The sequence below is a fragment of the Maylandia zebra genome, linkage group LG7 (genome assembly GCF_041146795.1).
Source record: "Maylandia zebra isolate NMK-2024a linkage group LG7, Mzebra_GT3a, whole genome shotgun sequence".
Taxonomy (NCBI): Eukaryota; Metazoa; Chordata; class Actinopteri; order Cichliformes; family Cichlidae; genus Maylandia; species Maylandia zebra.
This window is the reverse complement of record NC_135173.1, coordinates 47,444,121-47,469,262: the sequence shown is the minus strand read 5'-3', so window position 1 is coordinate 47,469,262 and position 25,142 is coordinate 47,444,121. Positions and strand designations below refer to the sequence as shown.

At 41.4% G+C, this 25,142-nt stretch overlaps 1 protein-coding gene across 1 annotated transcript; it reads right to left on the bottom strand.

Annotated features, from left to right (window-relative positions):
- Positions 1–6,459: 6,459 nt before the first annotated feature.
- On the bottom strand, positions 6,460–15,648 carry bspry (B-box and SPRY domain containing). The gene is made up of 6 exons (XM_004538023.4): positions 15,046–15,648; positions 14,328–14,426; positions 11,228–11,458; positions 11,084–11,109; positions 10,863–10,987; positions 6,460–7,513 (listed from the first exon to the last, which is right to left on the bottom strand). Exons 1-6 carry the CDS (start codon positions 15,430–15,432, stop codon positions 6,978–6,980), a joined length of 1,404 nt encoding a protein of 467 aa, XP_004538080.2. The 5' UTR covers positions 15,433–15,648; the 3' UTR covers positions 6,460–6,977.
- Between the last annotated feature and the right edge of the window lie 9,494 nt (positions 15,649–25,142).

Genomic DNA, 25,142 nt, shown 5'->3' with positions numbered 1-25,142 from the left:
CAATAGGAAGAGGACCATGTGACACATCAAACTTATGGTGTGCTTGGTTTCAACGTAACTTTATTCTTTCATGAGTTATTTACAAGTTTCTCTTTGTTCACAGCCATTGACATGTCAAAGAGGTTAACACGTGAGGAGCGGATCGAAATTGTGTTGATATCTGGTAAACGCAGTAACCGGGTCATTGCAGCAGATTTCAATGCAAAACACCCTACGAGACCACCCATCTCCCATGCTACAGTCAGCAAACTGCTTGCTAAGTTTCGTGAAACTGGTTCAGTGTTGGATTTGCCAAAATGTGGACGCAAGAAAACTTTCACTAATGAAGAAACATCAGTGGCTGTCCTAGCTTCATTCAGCCAGAGCCCACAGCGTAGCACTCGCCGCATGTCACTGGAGAGTGGCATTAATCAAACATCCCTTCGGCGGATATTAGCTACTCACAAATGGCACCCTTACAAACTCCAGCTACTGCAGCATCTCAACGAGGATGACCCAGATCGGTGCACAGAATTTGCAGAATGGGCAAAACAAAAATTGGAACAGGACCCTCAGTTCACGCAGAAGATTTTGTTCAGTGATGAGGTAACCTTTTATGTGAATGGTGAAGTTAACAAACAAAACCACCGCTATTGGCCTGACACTAACCCACATTGGATGGATCCCTCCAAGACTGCTGGAACAACAAAAGTGATGGTTTGGTGTGGTATATGGGGTACAACGATAGTGGGTCCATTCTTCATCAATGGAAACCTCAAGGCCACTGGATATGTGAAATTGCTACATGATGATGTGTTTCCCTCTTTATGCACTGAAGCCTGCATGTTCCCTGAGTTTTTCCAGCAAGATGGTGCACCACCACATTATGGGTGCCAGGTCCGAGCATTCCTAGATGAACAGTTTCCTGGAAAGTGGATTGGTCGTCGTGGGCCAGTTGAATGGCCCCCAAGGTCCCCCGATCTGACCCCCTTAGACTTTTATCTTTGGAGTCATCTGAAGGCAATTGTCTATGGTGTGAAGATACGAGATGTGCAGCACCTGAAACTACGGATACTGGATGCCTGTGCTGGCATTTCTCCTGCGGTGTTGCTATCAGTGTGTGAAGAGTGGGAGAAGAGGGTTGCATTGACAATCCAACGCAATCGGCAGCACATTGAACACATATGTGTTATAAAATATTTTATAAGTGGTGAGAAACTTGTAAATAACTCATGAAAGAATAAAGTTACGTTGAAACCAAGCCCACCATTGTTTTTCTTGTGACATTACCAATAAGTTTGATGTGTCACATGGTCCTCTTCCTATTGAAAAAACAAAAGTTGTATCCAAGATGGCCGACTTCTAAATGGCCACCATGGTCTCCACCCATCTTGAGGAGTTTGCCCCCTCACATATACTAATGTGCCACAAACAGGACTTTAATATCACCAACCATTCCCATGTTATTACAGTGTATCCATATAAATGGCCCACCCTGTAGAACAAAAAAACTAAACAGGATTATAAAACGAGATTGCAGGTTAGCAAAATCATAGTATGATCCAACTCTGGGAGTCGTGAGGGGGGAGCGAAACACCTCCACTGGGGCGGAGCCAACCTTTCCTAAATCTCGTGCTCAGGTCTCTCATACGTTGTAGTATAACTACAACGTTTTAGTTTTTTTATGTTTTGTTATTATATTGGTCTAAAAATCCCCAAAGGACACAAATTGAAATTGAATTTACAAAACAAAAATAATCTAAAATGCTGATCCGATTGAGCAATACTTTGTAAGGTTATAATACATTAGTGGCCACTTTATTAGGTGCATTTTGCTAGTAGCAGGTTGGCTTTTTTTTTTTTTTGCTTTCAAAGCTACCTTTATACTTCAAGCTGCTGGAAACGGTCATCAGACAATCAACAACACCTGAGTTATTGAGTGTCATGTAGGCTGTAGGGTTTAACAGATCCTCGGTACTACGGGTCTGCAAAATGAACCAATGTATTTATACAATGCAGGATGGATCCCTGACTTCTTGTAGTTCACACCATGTAGTTTTCTGACCCAACCATCTGAATGTTGCAGCACAAATCGAGACTCATCAGAGCAGGCAATGTTTTCTAACCTTCTGTTATCCAATTTTGGTGAGCCTGCATGATCATAGCCTCAGGATTTGGTTCTTCAATAACAGGAGTGACAACTGGTGCAGTCTTCTGCTCGGCAAGTGGTTGTTTGAATTACTGTTTCCTTCCAATCAGTGTCACTCAGAGAACTCCCACACACTCTTTTTCAGATCATTCTCTGTAAACCGTAGGGATGGCTGTGCAGGAAATCCCAGTAGATCTGTAGTTCCTGCAATACTCATACTGTCTGGCAATAACAAACATGCTAGATTCAAAGTAGCTTAAATCCCCCTTCTGATGTTCGGTTTGATAATCAAAAGGTAGCTTTTAGTTGTAAGTAAAACACTGTACATAATAAAGTGGCCATTTAATGTGTAAATATTGCCAATTGTTTAGGGTTTATATAAATGCTAATATTGATCTGATATCCATGCAGTGAGTAATTGCAAAACTGAATGCAGTTGTCAAATGACTGAGGAACAAAAGCACCTGATGATTCATGAACTCTGATGGGGAAAGGAGTGTGTGATAGGGCAGCTGTATTCCTTGACCTTTTGACTGTCTTATTGCAAACTTTACTCTCCTTTTTACAGTAATAACGACACGAGGAGGAAGTAAAATTCTGTACACCTGTCGAGCTGTAACGGCCGAACAGAAGCAGCTTTCCTGGTAAAAACATACATGTCAGTGAGGTCACAAGAGATGTTTTTAAATCGTCCCTAATTCACTGCTCAAAAATATAAGAACAGAAAATCTTTGTTTAACTTTTCCAATGTAGTATTTCAGATACAAAATATAATTTTCTTTGGGCAAATGCCTGATTTTGTCTCAGATGTTAAAGTGCGCTCGTTATAAATGAAATTATCCGTTGCAGAAGACACTTTTGTATGCAGAGTCTACGGTCTTATAGTGATTGCTACATGCTGGAAAATTTACTGTGTAAGATTGAAATAACCGTTTGTTTCACATCCTAATGACGAAGCATGATTTGTATGATCAACGGTCTTTGATCAGTCATTGCACAAATATACTGTTGATAAGGTTGCAGCTGCAATCAGCTGAGACTGAAGAAGTCACTTGGATGAGTGACGAAACGTTTCTCCCACTGAAAACGCTACGTCCAGATGAACAGAGTCAACCTTTAGGGATCGCTTTTTGGAGGTTTACATGTTTCCTCTCTGGTGCTCGTGAATGTACAATCTACTTTCCAATTTAGGGTTATGAGGGGGCTGGAGCTAACTCCAGCTGTCACAGAGACAGACACACCCATGACCCATTTGGAATTACCATTTAACCTCAAACATGCATGTCTTTGGATGTCAGGAGACACCCGGAGTACCCAATCACACAGAGAACATAGAAATTCAGCACGGAAAAGCCAAAGCCTGATGGATTCAAATCCAGGAACTTGTTCTGTGAGGCATCAGTGCCAATCACTGCACCACCAGCCACTTGTCTTGGGCAGCCATGTCAGTTTCATTTATCTTAAAATTTGGGGAAGTTGTTTCACAGACTCTCATTGACAGTATGTACCCAGTTTGGGAATATCCTGTATTTTTGCATGACTGACTCTATCCGTGATCCTCACTGTTCTGAGAGGAAACTTGGAGATCACAACCAACATCAAGCTTATGATGTCGGTTTCTAAGGTCGGACAGTGGTGCCCTCTAGTGGTTAAAAAGTAGATGGCGCTTCAGTGAGTGGGAAAACACTCCCTGGCCACTCTGTCAGTCACACCCTGTTAAGCTGCACGCAAATTCAAATATCCGGTCGGTCAATCACATGCCACCAATGCATTAAGATGATAGCCAGTCATGATAGACAGCACACACATTTAAATCTTCATTAAAAACACATTCATTTTCACATTTATTCTCCTTGGAATTTGGCACCAGTTGACATCCTCATCCTTTGTTGTCTGATTTTATTTGTATTTACGTTTTTATTTCAGTTTTTTAATCTTATTTTATTTTAATGTTAAGTATTATATTAAAATTTCCTAATGTTTTAGTGTAATTTTTCTTGTAGCCATATACTTTTAATGCACTTTTACACAGCTGACTTTATTGTTTTAAATGTGCTATGTAAATAAACATGACCTTGACATGATAGGAAGGCAACAGCAATTTAAATAACTACTTGTTATATTTAAAGTATGCAGAAGAGATGTACGCCTCGAAGCAGAAGACCACACCGTGATTTCTGCTGCAACATTCAGATAGGAGTGTCAGAATCTGGTGTAAAGTATATGAAAGCATGGGTCAGGCTGCTGGAGGTGTAATGGTGTGGGGGATAATTTCTTGGTTTATTGTGTTTCCCTTAGTTAAACCCACAGCCTATCTGAGGGTTATTGTTGTGGGAGATCGTCATCACAGTTGAGCAGCCGACAAATCAGCAGTAACTGTGATGTCATCATATTAATATGGGGGGAAAAGTCTGAGGAATGGTTGCAGCATCGTTGAATCCCACGAAGAACCAAAAACGAGAGCCAACCATGTACTAGCAAGATGCACCTGATAAAGTGTTAATTGAATGTATTATAACGTTCAGTGATAGACAAAGTTCCAGCTTCTAAATGTTCAACTGTTTTTCAGCAGTTTGAGTGTCTTTTTCTGCCTTAAAGGTAATAATTGATCACTTAAGAATTTCTAATTTCCCACATAACACTCTTCCCTCTCGCATTTTCAAGGAAGCTTTGGAGACTATTGGGCCCTGTATTTTACTTTTGAGTGCATCACTGACATTAGGTTGTGTACCAACTGCCTTCAAACATGCTGTTGTGCAAACCTTCACCCTAATGCTCTCTCTAATTACAGGCTGATCTCCAAATTCATAGTTCTTAAGCAACTTCAGGCCTTTTTAGATGTTAATGATATTGGTGAAAACTTCTAGTCTGGTTTCAAACCTCGCCACAGTACTGAGACAGCTTTATTAAGAGTTTTTAATGATCTTCTTTTAACCGCTTATTCGGGTTGCTCTGTGGTTTTAGTTTTACTAGATTGGACTTTGCTTTTCATGCGGTTGGTCATAACATTCTTTTATCAAGGCTAGAGGTCGTTCTCCGTTGCTATGGTGCAATTCTCTTCCTCTTCTTTCCGTATTTACTGTGGTGTCCCACAGGGGTCTGTTTTGGGTCCAACTCTTCTCCTTGTACATGCTGCACTTGGGATCCATTTTCAAAAAATACAATATCTCCTTCCACTGCCATGCCGATGACATCTAAATTTACTTTCCCCTGAACTTGGATGTCTCTACCACACTGCAACCACTGTTTAACTGTCTTCATGATGTCAAAGTCTGGTCATCAAATAATTTTCTCTCCCTGAATGAAAATACAACCAAAGTTATTATTTTTGATAATCATAGCCCTTTGGGCCAGCAAACTGATACTCTTGGTCCTCTTGCTAGCCATCTCTCCCACACTGTAAGAAACCTCGGAGTATTTTTGGATAGCTCTTTCAAATTACAGAATTTTACCAGTTACGTTAGATTTCCAAAGCGAAGCCCTATCTTCCTCTGAAATACCTTGAAAAACTTATTCATGCATTTATCACCGCTAGACTGGACTGCAACTCTCTCTACTTGGGCCTCCACGACTCTTCTCTCCATCGTTTGCAGTTAGGTCAAAATGCTGCTGCACGCCTTTAAACTGGTACTAGAATGTATGATCACATCACTCCAGTTTTAGCCAACTTACACTGGCTCCCTGTCAAATATCACATTGATTTTAAAATTATCTTGCTTACTTTTAAAATTTTAAACAACTTGGCACCTAGCTATCTAACTAAAGTCCTCTACTTGTATAACCCCAAAAGAGCACCAAGATCTTCTTGTCAGATGCTCTTAGTACAACCAAGGTCTCGGCTGAAGTCCAGAGGTGATCGTGCCTTTGCAACTGCAGCACCTAGACTCTGGAATAACCTTCCTGTTGATATTCATACATCTTAAAACTCACTTTTTTACTTTGGCTTTTGAATCAAACTAGTTTGACTATCATCCAGCTTGTTTTTTAATGTTTGTCACCTGTGTTGTTTGTTGGTCTGTTTTCTTTCTTAATGCTTCATTTTTTAATTTTTCCATTCTCTTTGAACCTTCACAAATGCCCCTTTTTATGTAAGATTTATCAAGAAGTATCATTCTCATATATTTACATGTGGAAAATGACCAGTAGCTGGATTATTTGCGCCAGCTTCCTCCTGATTGCCTTTCCCGCTGCCCGAAAGTACCAAAAATCCAACTTAAACACTACGCTGTGCTTCACTGTATCCCAGTGGACATGCCACACATACACAACATCAAACACTGCTGCGGCTCAAAGAAATAACAGGGTAATATTAGACTCAAGTAATAAAAGAGTCAAGTTTAGTAACTCCTTTACTCACCACATAACATCTAAAATTTTGACAATACAAAACAGTTTCAGATTATTGTTAAAGGGAGTTTCTTTTCCACATTTAAAATAGTCCTGGATCAACCAGAATAAGCGATGTTTTCTTTGTGGATACTTCTTAGCAACATGTAATCATACTAAAAACACAAATATTCTTTATTAAAAAAAAAATGTTATTACTATAACAACACTACTTTATAATGGGATCAGCTCACAAATACGTTTAAGCCTAAAATAATAAGAAACAGTAAAAAATAAAGGTGTCTACAGCAGGACTGAATAAATAGAAACTGAGTGTCTGGAGTTCTCATTACTGCTCACACAGCGAAGCTGCTAATTAAATCTACATTAGAGGACGTTGTTTCTCTTTGTGGTTTCTTCACATCATTAATGCTCATTTAGCAATTTTGGCACTATATAACTCTGTGTGTGTGTGTGTGTGTGTGTGTGGGGGGTGGGGGGGGGGGTGGGGGGGGGGTGTCCATCAGTGCAGTATGGTGATACTGCGGTCAGTCACGGCAAAGGCCGGCAGCAGCGGGGCACTGAAGTTCTGTGAGACTGAGTACAGCACAGCGCAGGAGTGTGGCTCGTAAAACAGCAGCGTCTGACTTTGCCAGTCCAGCAGCAGGCCCACCCTCTCTGGCCTCCTCGCCACTTGTAGCGGCACCTTCTTCCCTGCGTGGCAGAAGGAGTAGTCTCCGTCGTAGTGAGACAGCACCCAGGACTGACTGTTGTGGCCCAGTCGAGCTTCGTTCCCAGAACCTTTGCGCTCCAGGGAGGCGTAGCAGACCCCGACTTTAAAGGCGCCGCTCTGGCCCACGTCTACCACCCAACTGTGGGTGCCAGAGGACATAGACACCGAGCCTAAGGCGTTGGGCCAAGAGTCAAATCGTGCTGGGTCGTAGGGTGGAGACTGCCGCGGTTTTTTGTGGAGGAAAGTTAAAGTGCAGACGTCCTCAGACAGAGAGAGAAGAGGGCTGACTGTGCGCTCATCGAACTTTAAACATGATGATCCAGAAGCTGTGAGAAGAAAGGAAAAGGGTGGATTACTATCATGTTTTTGTTTTTATATTGTTTCGTTATTAAACATGAGAATATGCATGAATACAGAGAATATAGAGAATATAAACAGGACATCAAGCAAATTCCGAGCGCTGCCAAACAGATGGCACATGGCCTCTTCTCCAAACACAGAATACCTGGAATTACTTTACAGTACTGCCCCGTTCATCTTCCAGATCTTCCTGATATACCAGTAACTCCTGAATTTCTAAGTTGCACAAGTATAATGTGTTTCAGTTTACCCTACATTCAGATGTCCAGGCACAACAAACACACACACGCATTAGGAAATCAGATCATCTTTGGAGATAAATGGGTGATTACATGCTTAAATTTGTGTCGCTAAAAAATAAATGTAAGTACTGTATGTGCTTTATGTTCAATTTGCTACAGTTAGCAGGGATATTTTGTAGGGCGTCAGTCTGTGTCTGTATGACAATGAGAGTGACGATGTCATCATCTTATTATGAAACCTCTGTCTTTCTGCATACTCACCCTACACAGCAGGAGTAGCACACATGTGTATCTTAGGTGTCTGAAGGTTGTTATCTATATCACGCATTATGATGTCATCATGTTGTTTAGCAACCACCTACCAACGACCTAAAATGATCCACTTGTAGAATTTGTGCATCAGTAACACCTTTTGTTTTGATTTCACCACAGTAACACCTGACTGAAGATATTCTATCCGTTTTTTAGGAGAGGGACCACACCCCAAAAACTCCTTACACACATACATTTATAAACTTGCCTAACAACCACCTTACAATGGACTACAATAACATTTATATAGTAGAGCAGGACGTGAGCACTGCAGGGGACCCACAAATAAGGACTCTAAGGATTCTTCCTGCCCAGAATTGATTCATCTTCAATTTATTTATATAAACAAGCTCTAACATCCCTGCTTTTAAAACTTTTATTACAAATTTAGTAGACCAACACATATAACATTTATGCAACAGCTGCAAATGAAGAGTAATGATATTTACCAACATTTTTTAATAAAATTACATTTTTAATGTTAGTATAATTGTTGTAAATGTAATTATACAATTTAAAATTCACTACTTTACAAAAAAAAAAAAGCAGGGGAAAAAAAATGAAGCACATTTATTTTTAGATTAAGATGCCAAATTATTTAGTTGGATTCCTGAATAGAAAAATGAGTTTTAGTAGCTGAATGTTGTTCTTCATGAACTCCTGACCTCTCAGACACAAGTGCCAGATCAAATTTGGGTATAAAAACATGAACTCAGTTTGTTATTTCTCTAATAAATAACACAACTTTTTAAAAATCAATTAATTCAGAAAATATTGTGCTAAACTAAACTTAAAATGGTAATTATTTTTATGCCTCATTTCAAGGCATAATTTTACTAACCGTCACATTTTAAAGAGTATTTTAGAATAATCATTGAGTTTCAGTTAGGTTTGACTCTGCCATTTCACTGCGGCGGTACAATAACTACTTTCCTTTTATGTGAGAAACAAAAAAACATAATTGGTTTTAACTAGGGCTGGGTATCGTCACTGATTTCTAGAACCGATTTGATTCTGATTCACAAGGTCCCGAATCGATTCGATCCACGATTCGATTCAATTCGATTCAATTCGATTTGAATCTGGGAAATTTTGCCTTAGACAGTCAGGAATATTATAATTCAGATCAGTACATTTACATATTTTTGTATCTATAAAAAGAAAGCTGACACTCGCAAGACTTTAGCAAAGGTGTGAGCATCACAGCAGATGCCTTTGTGTCAAAGTAGCTGAAGATAAAACACAGAAAAACATGAAGGTGATTTTCCTGGCCTGGGATTTTATAAAAATATTCTGCAGTACATCAAAAACGAAAGAAAACCATTGATGAACATTACCTCTGAAGTTACAGCGGTTTTATTAGAGACACGGCTAAGCGTTTTGCAAAATTTTAAAAAGTTTAAATTTGTTCAGAAGCCTACTGAACGGCAGAAATTAGCTTTTCTTTTTGGAAGTAAGCAAAAGGGGAAAAAACAGCGACAGCGCTGTAAACAACGGCAGACTTGTGCGTAACAAGCAAGGGAATAATGAAGAAAACATCAGAATCAGCGAGCTGTCGGCTTTCAGCCCCGACCGTGTCCGTGCCGTCGAGTGAGAAAGGCGACATCTCACCGATTCTGATGCGTCGGCGGTCTTTGTGCAGAATCCGTGCACCTGCTCTCATTTACTGTTTTAGCTGTTTGGTGGTTGTCGAAACTGAGATTCTGGCATTTCAGGCAAAATAAATTTATATTAAAAAAAATCTATTCAGGATTTTAATGAATCGATATCACGTTATCCAAGCCAGAATAGATTTTAATCGATAAATCGATTATCAAAACCCACCCCTAGTTTTGACCATATTTTGGATATTTAGTTTATGGAATATAATGTACTGTTGTTAAAGAATGGGGTTGCATCCAGGACAGAAATATCTGCATTATGCTGCTAACACAATCTCGACTTTGCAAGCACCTACACAGACGCTAAGCTAGCCAAGAACCCAGAGTGATAAATGGTAAATGGCCTGTATTTATATAGCGCTTTACTAGTCCCTAAGGACCCCAAAGCGCTTTACATATCCAGTCATTCACCCATTCACACACACATTCACACTGATGTTAAAGCTGAGTGAACACTGACCCCAGCCCAGCAGCCAGACCCTGAACTTTAACAGGTAACAACATGATGAGCAGTCAGGCCTCTGTTTCTACCTGTTCATGTGTCTAAAGTAGAATCTGTGTGTTTGCAGCCTCAGGTTTATATAGTTAAATGCTGATTATGAGACAATGCATTTAAGGTGATTTTATGGAGAAATGTGAAATGAAGTAGTAAAACAAATTACTTACTCCTAGGTGTAATTAAGTAACATACTGCAATACTTTTAATAGAAGTGTTCTGTGTAATAATTCCTTTTTTTTTTGATTGATGATCCCAACTCTTATCACAGGAAGCAGGGGAAATGCCTCCATCGTGAATAACCATTTGACCCTCAGCATGAATGTAATATCTTTGACATGCTGCTTAGCGATGGCGGTGACACTCAAAGCCGAGCCAATGAGAATCAGTAATGGAACAGGAGCCGTTTTCTTACATCTGTATAAACTGTAATCGGATATTATACTTTTTTCTGAGCATACTCTACAAAATCCACTCCGTTCATAGGTTTTTAAGGTTGGTAAATACACCTTGTAGTGCTGCAGTGAAAACTTTTATGCTTTTGAATTTTGAATGTGCTGCATTTACACAAAATGATTAACAAGTATAATAGAAATCTACTGACTGTTTGGCCCGAGCAGCACTGCAGTAGCCCACAGACCCCTCAGCAGCTTGCTTTCAGTGCAGCACGGGTTCAGGCTGAGCTGGTCTGTGTCACAGGGCTCCCCGACCCCCTCTGCCTCCTCCACCCTGAGCAGAGAAGCAGAGAAAAGAGGTTTAATGATACAGCTCCTGAGCAAGAAAATAGTATTCACAAAATATTGCTTCATAAAAAAGAAACATTACCTTTCAGCTATCTCCTGGACACTGGTCTGAAAAATGAGACATTAAGCAGGTGATTACTCTCAGTGATTATGACTGTTATCAGGATACAGTTATTAGAGCCGCCCCTGTTAACCCCTTCCTGCTAAAGCTTCCCGAGTCTCTCACCACCAGCTGTGCGTCGGGAGTGTGCGTCAGCGTGTGCACCAGACGGGAGCGTGTTTGCGACAGATTCGTCAACGCTTGGCCCCAGTGGGCTCTCTGGGTCAGGAGACACTGCTCCACACGCTCCTCCTCTCTCTGCACCTCCTCTAAGAGACGCTGCTCCTCCTCCTCCAGGGCTTCGCGTGCCGCGCTCACCTGAGCCAGCACCTGCTCCCTCGCCCTGCTCGCCGCTGCCTGCATAATAAGACAGCAGGGAAGAAGAAATGCATGAGTGTGAAGTGAATACTTGTGGTTTGGAATCCAACTGCATAAATGATAAATCCTTTATTGATTTATCAATGATTTTAAAATGATTTCCTTTAAAATCTGGCACGAGAAAACTGAAAATGAAACATTTACTGTCTCCAAAATTAAAATCTTTATCCTTGTGCATGTCTGTGAAGGTTCTCAGTCATCCAGGTCATCGTAGTCAAAGCGATGACCTGGATGACTGAGAACCCTCTAAGCCTGAAGGGAAAAAGAAGGAACACACACATGTAAAGGAAGCACTCAAAACGTGCGGCTATCCTAAATGGGCGTTCTTAAAGTCAGCAAAGAGGCACAGAAAAGAAGACCAGACACCAGCGAGGGAGGATAAGAAAGACAGACGCAACAACATTGTCATCCCCTATGTAGCCGGTGTATCAGAGAAACTCAGGAGAGTTTTCTCCAAGCATGACATCCCGGTGCATTTCAGACCCAGCAACACGCTCAGACAAAAACTGGTTCACCCGAAAGACAAAACGCCAAAACACAAACTTAACAATGTGGTGTATGCTGTACAGTGCAGCGAGGAATGCCCAGACCTCTACATTGGAGAGACCAAACAGCCACTTCACAAGCGCATGGCACAACACAGAAGAGCCACCTCCACAGGACAAGACTCAGCAGTCCATCTGCATCTTAAGGATAAAGGACACTCTTTCGAGGATGCCAATGTTCACATTTTGGACAGACAGGACAGATGGTTTGAAAGAGGAGTGAAAGAAGCCATCTATGTCCACTGTGAGTGACCATCTTTGAACAGAGGCGGGGGTTTACGACACCAACTCTCTGCCATCTATAATCCAGTTTTGAGATCCCTCCCCAGACACCTTAACGCCCACTCACATCCTGGGCCATCTGATCTCAGGAATTCGCATGATAAGGTGGGGCCAGGTTTCACAATGAACACACCCGAAACTCTGGCTGATTGGAACCCACGCCCAGTTTCCCACCTTGGCTCAGGCGATTAGAGGATCATCAGGGGGTCCTTTTGTCCCTCTGTGGGGGGAAACTCCCACTAGGTTTATATCTGGGACTCTCCACCATTTGACCTTAGAACTGAAGAAGCTTCTCGGATGAGAGGTGAAACGTTTTCAAGCAACTTAAAGAAGTCCAGACGCTTTTCTTTGCAAGATCCTTGTGCATCTCCTGTGAATTAGTCTCACATGGTTTTTACTCTCTTTTAATCATTTAGCGTCACTTGTACAGTTCTTTGAATATCACAAATGCGTGAAAAATGCCATAAAAACCACATCCACAGTCCCAGCACTAATTTTCACATCTTCATACTTTAACTGACTAACATGACAATATACATACGGCACACCGTGAGCCAATCAAACTGTGTCAGCTATCTGAGATGTTGGCCTGCAGTAGCATGGGTATTATTTTTAGTTAAATAGAATAAAAATAAAAAACAGACTTTAAAAAAAATGTAAATCTAAGTGAAACGCTTTGTGAAATCTCATTATTAGTATCATAGTAACATCCCTCCTTTTTTATCCATTATTTTGGTAACAATTTTATTACAACTTGCCTGATGGGTCAGTAGTGGATGGTTGAAGGTCTACAAGTCTGTTTTTTAAAATGTTTTAATGTAACACCTGCACTGCTGTAATAAATTTAAGTGCACGTAGCATATAATTTATTTTCTATTATCCATAGCATAAAATTTGTCATACTGTGACGTCGTCTCTCTTTTTAATGCCCACTTCCTATCTGGTATTCTCTCCTATAACTCAAACACTGGCCTACACCTGCGCCTAATGGAAGCTGCTGCTCCTCATAAGCAGTGACACAAGCACTTGACGGTGGGCACGGACGACAGCTCGTTAATGATACTTGTGACTCGCACATCTGACCAAGCACAGCAAAGTGTACAGAGATTCACTGACCACGCTCTTCCCCACCCCCCCCTGTGTAAAGCTATTTTGTTACAGAAACATTTGATTCCTGCTCAGGTGTGGTGGTAGTTTTCCACTTATCAGACTTTTCTTGTTTGCTTGAGGCTCGATTTGGTCTCTTTAGTGCACAAGCACGACTTGTCCTGAACACCCATTAAGCTAAGAGAGGCTGCAGACTTTGCTACGTGCACTGAATCAGCAAGACTTGCCCCATGCTTTGTTGTTACAGTCTTCATCCGTTACATTTTTATATATTTTTAAGTCAGTGATTATATCAAAGTCTTTTAAACCATGTGAAGCACATGTTATAAAATATATTATCATTATCTTTTCATTATTATACCCCCGGGTTAATACTTAATTGTAAGAGAAAATAAATAATTGCCTCCTAATATTTATAGAACTTACACATACGGTCATATAAAGGAATAAACGGGTAAATGCATGTTAAGTTTTGTTTTACGTGCAAAAAAATTCAAAAGAAAAATTTACCAATAATCAATTAGTTTGCATATTTATCAAAGAAATGTCCCAGTTTTGTTTGTTTTTCTGAAATATGTCGATTTGCTTCCGTTTCTCTGCTCTAATGTGAACTGAATAATTTGGGTTTAGATGGACAAAACAGTCAAAATAAAGACTTCCCTTTGGGCTCAGAGAGTTGATTTATATATGTATATTATACTAATAGTAAAAGAAAAAAAATTTATAAATTGACTGATCAGTAGAAACAGATAGCAGCTTGTAGAAATTTCTATCACTATACACAAACCCAAAAATTCACATCTGAAACAGGATCCAGCAAATGTCAACACAATGCACTTGCTAAACAGGTTCCATAGCATTTGGATGCTGAGATCATCATGAGTGTGTGGTGAGCCTGGGTGGGTGTGGATCACCTGAAGCTTCTGCTCTTTGGCTGCCAGTGTCTGCTCGATAAACCTCTCAATCCTCAGGGCCTGCAGCTGCATTTTCTCACACACGTCCACCAGTTTGTCCTGATAAGAAAAAGGAAAAAAAGAAAAACCTAAATAGCCTGCACACTGTCTGCAGTTCAGGAATAAAAACACATTAAAAACCACGTGGAATTCATCAGCTGGAAACACAGCAAGAAAATCCTGTATTCTCAAATACCGCTGAGAGGAATCAGCCAGTGTGGCACTCCCAAAAAAGCCCTAAGAGCTACACAAACAATAACTTAACAAATATGGAAACACCCGGGCCACTTTGTTTCATAATAACTGTTATCTGGATAACTGTTATGGTTATACAATTGTAGGTGAAATATAAAAATCCACACTTTGTCAGTCATGATGGGCAAAATCTTTCACAAAAACTCAATTAAATCAAAGTATTTTTACTTTTTAAACATGTATTTTGTTAAGTTTAGTCAGAAAAAGGTCATTTTATGTTAAATAGGGTTAGAAGAAAATAGTTGCCCTTAAAGATAGTTCCACTCAGACAAAGTGAAACCTTCCTGAAGCCATTTGGAGACCTGCAGGCAGATTATTGCGGGTGAAAATGTGTATTTATTGTAGCTATACACCCCTGAACTGAAAATGATCACTATGAGTGAAATATGTTAAAACAGCTGTTGCTTGGCTGCCCGAGACTCACCCTGACTCTGGTGACTCTGGTGGCCAGAGGGGTCACGGTGTGTCCCTGGCAGGAGCCCACGGTGGCGCAGTGGGAGCAGATGAGTTTCTGCTCGGTGCCGCAGAACCAGTCCAGCTCGGATTCGTGGTCTACACACAGCTCACTCTCAACAGAGTAGATCCCGGACTCGGTGTCGGAGGTGGCCGCAGCCAGTGAGGTTTTTCCGGGACTGCCGCTCATAGTCGGCCGCGGAGCGTCGACTGTCTTCTGCAGCTTCATTCCGCCTCCCAGCGCGGAGAAAATGGGCTGCTCGCACTCCATACTCCAGCTTTTAACTTTTAGAGTCTCCTCTGGGTCACCCGATGGGGACGAGCATGTTAAATCACACGTTTCGAAGTCCTCGGTCATGGCACGAAAGCAGGACAGGTGCACCGGCGGAGGAGGAGTCGCATCAAGAGCGTAGCAGTAACACAGGTGTAACAGGTGAGCGGAACGCGGAAGTAACAGGGATCTCAGAGGTCAGAGCTCAAAGAAAGAAATAAGAAAAAAAAAAAGCTTCTGGTTTTCACACGAGCGTCACCTGATAACCGTCCGTAGAGTCTGAAATCATGCCATCATGCAAGCAGGTGTGCCTTATGGCCTAATAGCCTGCGGTTACATATTCATAGTATCTCTCATTTCCCTGTTTCACTGGTGTTCCTGATTTTGGCCACTTGAGAACCTTTTTTTTTCTTTTTCAATATGCAGATAACACCTTTGGTTTTAAAACAGTTACTTTGTTTAATAAAGCACAGCTCAAAGGGCAGGAGTTCAACCTTAGTCAACTTTAATTCATAGCCCTACATTGTGGTTATTTCAGAAGAAATTCATATATAGATAATATTTTAAAAATCCTACTAACTGAGCAAAGTCCCTAAAATTCAGCATGAGTAAAAACTGAGTGGGATATTGTAGAACAGGTCAGGGTACATTAGGTAAATCACACTCCGATAATTAATGAGAATGTTTCTTTGTAGACATTTATACTTTTTATATACTTAAAATGTGTCAAATTGAGTTTTGCTATACTTCGAACAAAGTAAAACTCTCACGTGTAAAATAAAAAGGCTTTATTTCCTCATTTTGGCTCATTTATGGTGAGTTTCTGACCGTATCAATGCAACAATAGGACCCTGGAGTGTCTGTTAGATACCTGTGTGTGAGCAGAGCGTAATTATATTTTTCAGGAAGGACAGGTGTGATAGAAACTCATGGTTCATTTTATGACTATGTGCAGGGATCGGCGGTGCGGCCACACCTTGAGACAGTTCATTTAGCAATACTGAGCAACACCCACTCCCTGGAAAAGCCAGTGAATCCAGAGAGACCTGGGAATACCCAATGTACACTTTGGAAGATGGTCTGCTATCACATATCATACCACAGCCAAGTCCATTAACAAAAAAATGCCACTTGCTTTGTAAGGTGTGCCATCCAAAAAAACTCTTTAGCCGCCTCTTATTTCATTACATTTTGCTGGGATGAGAAACAGGTGCAGTGATTTATTGAGCTTCAGGCTTCTTGAGGACGTTCAAAGCTCTTCTTTGGATGTTGGTTTCCTTTTGTTCTGTTCTCTGCCCACATGATCCCACGCAGCTCCATTAATGTTGAGGTTCACGCTCTAATCAATGAGTCATAGTTTTCCACTGTGTGTCTTTCTATTCAGGTAAGTAAATAAGTAAGTAAGTTGAGTAAGTAAAGTTTATTTATAGAGAGCTTTTCACAGATATAAATGTCACACAGAGCTGTACAACAATTAAAACACAATTAATAAGAAAAACAGACTAAAAATAGCCCTGATTAAACAGAAAAGTGTTTAATAGTTTTTTTAAAGACTCCACAGACACACACTGTTGTGACTCTCCCCTGATGACCTCCATATATAGATAACATTCAAATTTGGATTCATCGCTCCATCAGACCTGTTGCCACTGATTTTCAGTCCAGTTCTTGTGTAATTTGGCACAACTCAGCCTTGACTCCTTGTTTCCCTTCCTTAAGAATGGATTAATGACAGCCAGCTGAGACCATTTCTGATGAGGCTTCAGTGAACTGCAGATAGATCAACTGAAGGTCCAGATGCATCTCTCATTTCCTGTTTCATGAGGAAATGTAGATAGTTTTTTTTTTTAGGTTTGGCATGTCTTTTTTGTCCTCCACTTTTCCAGATTTTTCCATTTTTTTAAGTCACACTGCACGCCATGCTGAGATATATTAAGCATTCATCTAATAGCTAACTAGCAATCCCCTTTCTGGAGCAATGTTATGCCTGTCAAACTGTGCTATCTTTGACTTCTTTTGTAGATGTGCTATTGTGATAGGCTAAAAAAAAAGTGCCTTAAGATACGTTTTAAAATTGGTTCTTTGCCCAGTTTTCATGTTTAGACACAGCTCTGGTTCATCCTTTCAGTTAGATGCTTTTCTTATGCTTGAATGATTTACGTGCCAGTGTTATGCAGTTCAGCAAATAAAAAAACACCCCTTGGAAAATGGTCACATACAAGGAGTACAGTGAAAAGTGAGAAAAACAGCTGATGTCCAAAGAAAAACTGACAGACATTTGGAAAAAATGAATAATGGTCAAAAGCACTTTAAATAGTAACAAGAAAGTCACCTGTACATTTTGGAGCAAACAGATCAGATCTCAAGAAACTCAAACCAGCAGGAAGAGACACCCCCGACCCCCACCCACTCCTCCCAGAGCCATGTCTTTAGAGAAATGAATAGGAGTGATTGACAGGACAGCATCATGCCTTTTGGCTCAGATAAGGTGGGTTTCCACTCAGTTCACTCTGAACTGAGAACAACAGAGAAACAGGGCTACCATTGTTATACTGACATAAAAAGCTGTTTTGTAAAGGGGAAACAAGTAAACACAAGACAAAGAGGTGCTTATATCATGAAATGATTAAGGGTTTCCAGCACACTGAGTTTGTTGTGGGAGAATGATGACTATGTGATTACACAGTAAAAGAAGGAAAACAATAAAAAGATTTTTTATAATCCAGACAAAAAACAAATGAAGCTCATGCTTTTCTGTCTCTTGATGCATCCTGATGAGTTCCATTAGAAAATAAAGTTACAATAAAGGACATCAGTGATCTTAAAGAAGTAACTGCAGCTTCCTATCAATCTGGAAAGGGTTATAAGACCATTACCAAATGATTTAAAGTCATACATTATACCGTTATGGCATTATAGAGTATGAAAGATTATTCACAAGTGGAAAACATTCAAGACAGTTGCCAGTTTTCCCAGGAGTCGACGTCCTAGAAAATTCACTCCAAGGTCAGAGTGTGCTGTGCTCAGAGAAGCTACAAAAGCTGAGAGCTACATTTCAGACTCTACATGCCTGAAAAATGTTCAGCAAATGTTCAAGTTCATGATAACACAATTAGAAAAACACTGAACAAGTTTGGCGTGTTTGGAAAGGTTGCCAGGTTAAAGCCACTTCTTTCTCAAAAGAACGTGGCAGCACGGCTTAACTTTGCAAAAGTGCACCTGAACAAACTACAAGACTTCTGGAACAATGTCCTTTGCAAGATGAGACCAAAGAGACCATTTTTGGCCATAAAGAATATCAATACAAAAATCTAAATTTAACAAAAATCAAACAAAGCATATCAGCACAAATGCCTCATATGAACTGTCAGTGTGGTGGGGGAGGGGAGATCATTTGGGCTTGTTTTGCAGTAACAGCACCTGAGCAACTCTGTATACCAAAGTATATGTCAAATGTGAGGCCATCTGTGCAAGAGGGATCCTAACAACAGCAGCAAATTTCAACAGAATAACTTAAAAAGAAAAGGAATAAAGAAATTCTTACATATTTGCTCTTTTATTAAGCATTTCTTCTACATTTTCAGTCTAACTCAAGCTGCTTGGTTTGAGGTTTCTGTAATACTGTTCCTGATCTCCAGAGGGCGCTGGCTCCCCTTAACTAAACATAACGTGTGTTGGTGTGAGGTTCCAGACTGAGAGACCACAAAGATTATTCTAAATGAGGACTCTACATGATAGGCTTCCTTAAAAAGGATTCATTTTTAATGGCTTCATATTCCAGATTTTCCATGTTTTCTCGGCACATTCACTTTGAAGAAAAAAAACTAATGGCATCTAAGCCATTAGTTTTACTTTGTCTCTTTTCTGCAATTGCAAAATTGTTAGGATGCTGTAATCAGGGGTGTCGAACTCCAGGCCTCGAGGCCCAGTGTCCTGCAGGTTTTAGATCTCACCCTGGGTCAACACACCCAAATAACACGATTAGTTTATTAGCAGGTTTCTGGAGAACTACAAGAGTTGAGGAGGTAATTTAGCAATTTGAACCAGCTGTGTTGGATCAAGGACACATCTAAAACCTGCAGGACAGCGGTCCTCCAGGCCTGGAGTTCGACACATGTGCTGTAAATTGTCATGATCCCTGGGTCTTGACCCAAGGTGTTGTTTGTCTGTGTGTTTTGTTTCCATTTTATCTTTAAGGATCACATCCCTGCGTCTCTCTGTGTTCTGTCACCATGTTTGTCTTCTGTTCCTGTAAAGTTTGCATGTTTTAGGCTCAGTCTCAAAAGTAGTTATGCTTTCTGTTTTATTGTGATAACCTCTTGTCTCATGTGCATTGTGTTGACTTTAACTTCCCTTGTCATGTTATTCCTGGTTTGCTCCCGCTGTGTTTTCCGCCCGTTTCCTCCTCCCTCGTTATCTGTGTGTATATATTGTCTTAGTCTTCCTTTGTTTTGTTGTCCCTTGTCTCACCTTTGTAACTTCCTAGTTAGCAATTTTCTAGTATCTCCCCAGTTTAAGTTCTTTTACATTTTTATGTAGGGAAGTCCATAAATAAAGCTGTATTATGAGATCAGTGCTGCTTCTGAGTCCTACAAAGTAACAAAATGTTTGAACTTGGAAAAGTAATTTTTAATTTGATGGCAGCAACAGATCTCAAAAATGTTTGGGACAGGGTTGTGTTTCTTTTAACAACAGGTCATAAGGTCTAGAAACTATGAAGGCTAGCTGATGGGCTTTTGGTAGAGAAATGTTGCACCTCACACTATAGAAGTGCAGGCTTTTGAATTGAGTGCTGATAACATGCCAAATGGTCCCAATCCTTTTTAGTCTAGAGCAGGGGTCCCCAATCCCAGTCCACGAGGGCCGGTGTCCCTGCAGGTTTTTTTTTTTTTTTTGCCTGTCCCATTTGGTTCTTTAGCCATCACAATTGTTGTCTGAAGACCAACAAGGATACCCAATGGATTTATTTTGCCAAATGGATCATCATGGCATTGCCGTATTGGTCCACTTGATCGACCTTTGTTTTTATTATTTATTTTATTTTATTTTCAGTTGTTACAGACAGGACAGACATGAGTGAGGGATAGGAAAGGGAGAAAGAAAGAGGAAGAAAAAGAAAAACAGAAGGGGAGAGGGACAGTGAGAAAGGGGAAAAAAATCTCCTGGATCACCTGTTGAGAGAAAAAGAATAGAAAACAAGCAAAAAAAAAACAAAGCAACATACTAAACACAACACCATCGCATTAATCTAGCTAAGTGTAAACAGCAGTACTACTAATACTAAATATTGAATGTTGTTGTGCAGCATGCAGGACAGACAGCACACAATGTGCTTTGAAGTAGCAGCCAAGAAAGGTGTAGTTTATGTCTATGAACAGTGAACACCCGTGTGCACACCTGTGTGGATCAGCGCGCTTGTATTCAAATGGTTTCCACATGTAATGGTCTGCAAGAGGATGTAGAGAGCCATAGCCCTGTCCCCCAGGGCATGAAGCAGGCATGGAGGAGATCCAGGCCCCAGACATCCAGAGGCCCCAGAGTGCGAGAGCCCAAGGAGGACCACCAGAGGGGCATCCGTGCCACCCTCATGGGAAGGGCTGGGGATCCCCAGACTAGGGGTCACCCAGTAGCCACCGAGCAGAAGCTAGAGGGGGCTGCACTGGCGTGCCCGCCGGCTCTACCGGCAGCCAGCTGTGCCAGAGTGAACCGAGCCGCAGGCCCAGAGGCCGGAGGCCCGAGGGCCCCCCGCACCCCGGAAGAGGCCTGACTGAGCAACAGGCGCCAGGCCCCGCCAAGTAGCCACCGGGAGTGAGCCGGTACATACCTGAGCGCCCAGCCCCGGACACCCTGCAGGTTTTAGATCTCACCCTGGGTCAACACACCTGAATCAAATGATTAGTTCATTACCAGGCCTCTGGAGAACTTCAAGACATGTTGAGGTCATTTATCCATTTAAATCAGCTGTGATGGATCAAGGACACATCTAAACCCTGCAGGGACACCAGCCCTCGTGGACTGGGATTGGGGACCCCTGGTCTAGAGGATGCAGCATCCAGAATTTCCAAAAACAATTTCAAATTCTGACCAAAGAACATATGGCTTCTTCTTTGAATGATGGAGCTTTAATCTGCATTTTTGGATGCATGGTGTTGATAGGCAATGGTTTTTGGAAGCGTTCCTAAGCCAGTGCGGTAATTTCCATGACAGAATCATACTTGTGTTAGTGCATTTCCACCTGAAGACTTGAAGCTTTCAGGCTTCCAAGATTGATTTTTGGCCTTTATCCTTGCGCGCAGAGATTTCTCCAGGTTCTCTAAACCTTTTAATATATTACATACTATTCATGACACAATACTCAAAATCGTCACATTTTTACACTGTGGATCATTATTCTGTAATTGTTCCACTACCTGTGGATGCAGTCCAAATCAGGTATGGCTGAAGGTGACCCAGCATTGGCGGAGGAGGAGCTGAACATCTTCTTCACACGCTTTGAGGTCACTGCACCCTATGCCTCAGAGGAACAGCTACACCATACAGCCCACAGCAGCAGTACCATCATCACTCTGGAGGAGCATGAAGTGAGGCGCACCCTGCGGGCTGTTAACCCGAGGAAGGCAGCCGGCCCAGATGGCGTACCAGGACGTGTGCTGAGAGACTGCGCAGACCAGCTTGCCTATATTTTCACCAGGATTTTTAACCAATCCCTTGAACAGTCAAACGTCCCACCCTGCCTCAAGACCTCCACCATAATACCCTTGCCCAAGAAATCTCATATCTCTAGCCTAAATGACTATAGACCAGTGGCACTAACCCCGGTGGTGATGAAGTGCTTTGAGAAACTTGTGCGTTACCACATTACAGCAGCCCTACCCAGCAGCCTTGACCCACACCAGTTTGCCTACAGAGCAAACCGATCGACAGAGGACGCCATAGCAACAGCACTCAATGTAGCATTAACACATCTGGAGAGGCAAGGAAGCTATGTGCATATGCTCTTTGTGGATTATAGCTCGGCATTTAACACCATTCTTCCATACAAACTGGACGCCAAGCTAAAAGACCTAGGGCTTCCTCACAGCACCTGTAAGTGGATCAATAGCTTCCTCACCGACCGCAGACAGAGAGTGAGAGTGGGACGTTACACATCTCCAGCCCTAAATCTAAGCACTGGGTCGCCACAGGGCTGCGTGCTTAGTCCACTGCTCTACTCGCTTTATACACACGACTGCACCCCCGCCCACCAGAGCAACGCCATTGTAAAGTTCGCAGATGACACTACTGTGGTGGGGCTCATATCTGGGGGAGATGAGTCTGCCTACAGAGATGAGGTGGAGCGGCTGTCTTCATGGTGCAAGGATAACAACCTTCTCCTAAACACGAAAAAGACCAAAGAACTCATAATTGACTACAGAAGACACAAGACAGAAATCCAACCACTAATCATCAGCGACGACTGTGTGGAGAGGGTGGCAGACTTCCGCTTCTTGGGAGTCAGCATAGAGGGAAACCTATCCTGGAGTGTGAATACCTCTGAGCTACTGAAAAAGACACAACAGAGACTGTACTTTCTGAGAGTGCTTAGGAAGAACAACATCACACAGAGACTGCTGGTGTCTTTCTACAGAGCCTCCATCGAAAGCATACTAACGTACTGCATAGGCATATGGTACGCTAGCTGCACAGTGGCTCAGAGGAAAGCACTCCAGGGAGTAATCAACGCTGCCCAAAGGACAATCGGCTGCCCTCTCCTCAAACTGAAAGACCTACACAGTTCCCGCTGCCTCAAAAGAGCCCATAACATCATAAAGGACACCTCACACCCTGGACACTCCATGTTCGAACTGCTGCCTTCAGGTAAACGGTATAGAACAACATACACAAGGACTAACAGACTCAAACACAGTTTCTACCCAATTGCAATATCATGTCTCAATGCTACTAAAAGTAGATGACTTTCATTGCCCCTGTTGTCATTTGTGCCCTTGATGTTGGAATGCTTTCAGACATGTTTTGTTGGATGCGCTAACAAATTGATTGAGTGATTGATTGTTTGAGTGATATATCAACTAGGTCGTATGTTGAGTATCTGTATGGGGCCTTAGGCCTGGATTGCTTGGGTGTATCTACGGTATGAGAATACTGTATTTTATATGTATTTCTATCTTTTATATCCTATCATTATAGTTTTTAAGTATTTAATTATAGTTTTTAAGTATTTATCTTTTGTGATGTTGCACTGACCAGAGACATCTTTCAATTTCATTGTACCTGTGACAATGACAATAAAGAATATTCATTCATTCATTCATTCATTCATTCATTGTGGACTGGTGAATCTCTGCCTCTCTAAGATGCCCTTTTTATAACCAGAACCAAAATATTCCCGCAGGTGTTTCTTTTTATTACCACCTACTTTTGCAGTCTTTTGTTACCACATAACACATTTCTGGGATGTTTTACATACATTAAATTCAAAATAAGCCCATATTTTTCATGAAATAATTAAATATTTGATATATTTTTTATGATCTGTTGTCAATTTAAAAAGGGTTTTGAGAGATTAGCAAATCATTGCAGAATGCTTTTATTTACAATTTGCACAGCCTCCTAACTTTTTTGGAATTTGGTTAGTAGTTCCTGAAAACCCCCTTTTGTTTGATCATCTCTTAATAAATCTAATTACACTATATCTACTTCCTTCTCTAATATATATCTAATATCAACCAACGATTTCTTTTCAGCAATGTAGCCAGGCTGCTAAGAGTCAGAGCTCTCTTGAACCAAGTATTACTTTAATAATAATGACTTAAAATGACTTAGGTTAATGACCTCCAGGATACAAAGTATTGAATAATCAGGCCCCACCATATGTTAAAGACCTCATAACACCATATTATCCAAACAGAGTACAGGCTTACTTATGGTTCTTTGTGTTTGGCAGAGGCAGACTGTATGTATTGTGAAGAGTGGACCCAAAATGCAGACGCGAAGGAACTTGGACCAAAGCTTGAGTATTAACAAAAACCAAGCAGTTTAATAAGACTGGTAAAAAAGGTACAAACAAAGGGCAAGGCATACTGAAGTAAAACTAACATTAACCTAAACTGGGAGAACTAAACAAACAACAAGAAAAACCTAGACATGAAACATGGCGTGGACAACAGACGACCTGACCAGGAATGAACAGAAACACACAGACTAAATACACACAAGGGTGATTAGGGGAAGTGGAAACACATGGGGAAACAGCTGACACTAGTCTGACATAACAAAACAAAGGAAGCAAAGCTGACTACACTGACATAGGACACAGACCTTCAAAATAAAACAGAAAACATGAGACAATATAACCTTGACAACATAAGACACGGAGCATGAAACACATAAAGGGCAAAAGGAGACTAAAAGAAACTAAACAACCAAATAAACAATCTGGAGCACTCAGTCCAAACACAAGTGCATAGGAGTTCAAGAACATAGTTCAGGAAGGCGACCCAGATCTCGGTAGAACAGGAGTTCATGGCGAAGCTGTTCAGGTGGCTGACCAGGGGGTCGAGGGCACAACAGTCCGTAGTTGAAAAGTTCAGGGGGCCGACCCGGAGGCTGACAGCACAGGAGTTCATGACCGAAGAGTTCAGGCGGCCAGCCACAGGTCCAGCGATGGCGACGGAGCAGATCAGGGGGCCAGCCACGTGGAAAGTGGCGGTGGTGAAGCGGGCATGGCTGACCACACTTGGATGACTTGGCAGGCGGCTGGCGGCATGGACGAGACCTGTCAGGTGGCTCAGTCAAAG

Excerpts from the sequence above, each read along its gene's own strand:
- bspry (XM_004538023.4), bottom strand. The coding sequence starts at position 15,432 with ATGACCGAGGACTTCGAAACGTGTGATTTAACATGCTCGTCCCCATCG. Across the intron at positions 11,110-11,227 it reads CTCCCGACGCACAGCTGGTG|ACCAGTGTCCAGGAGATAGC; the intron begins GTGAGAGACTCG and ends CTCATTTTTCAG. Across the intron at positions 10,988-11,083 it reads GTCCAGGAGATAGCTGAAAG|GGTGGAGGAGGCAGAGGGGG; the intron begins GTAATGTTTCTT and ends TTCTCTGCTCAG.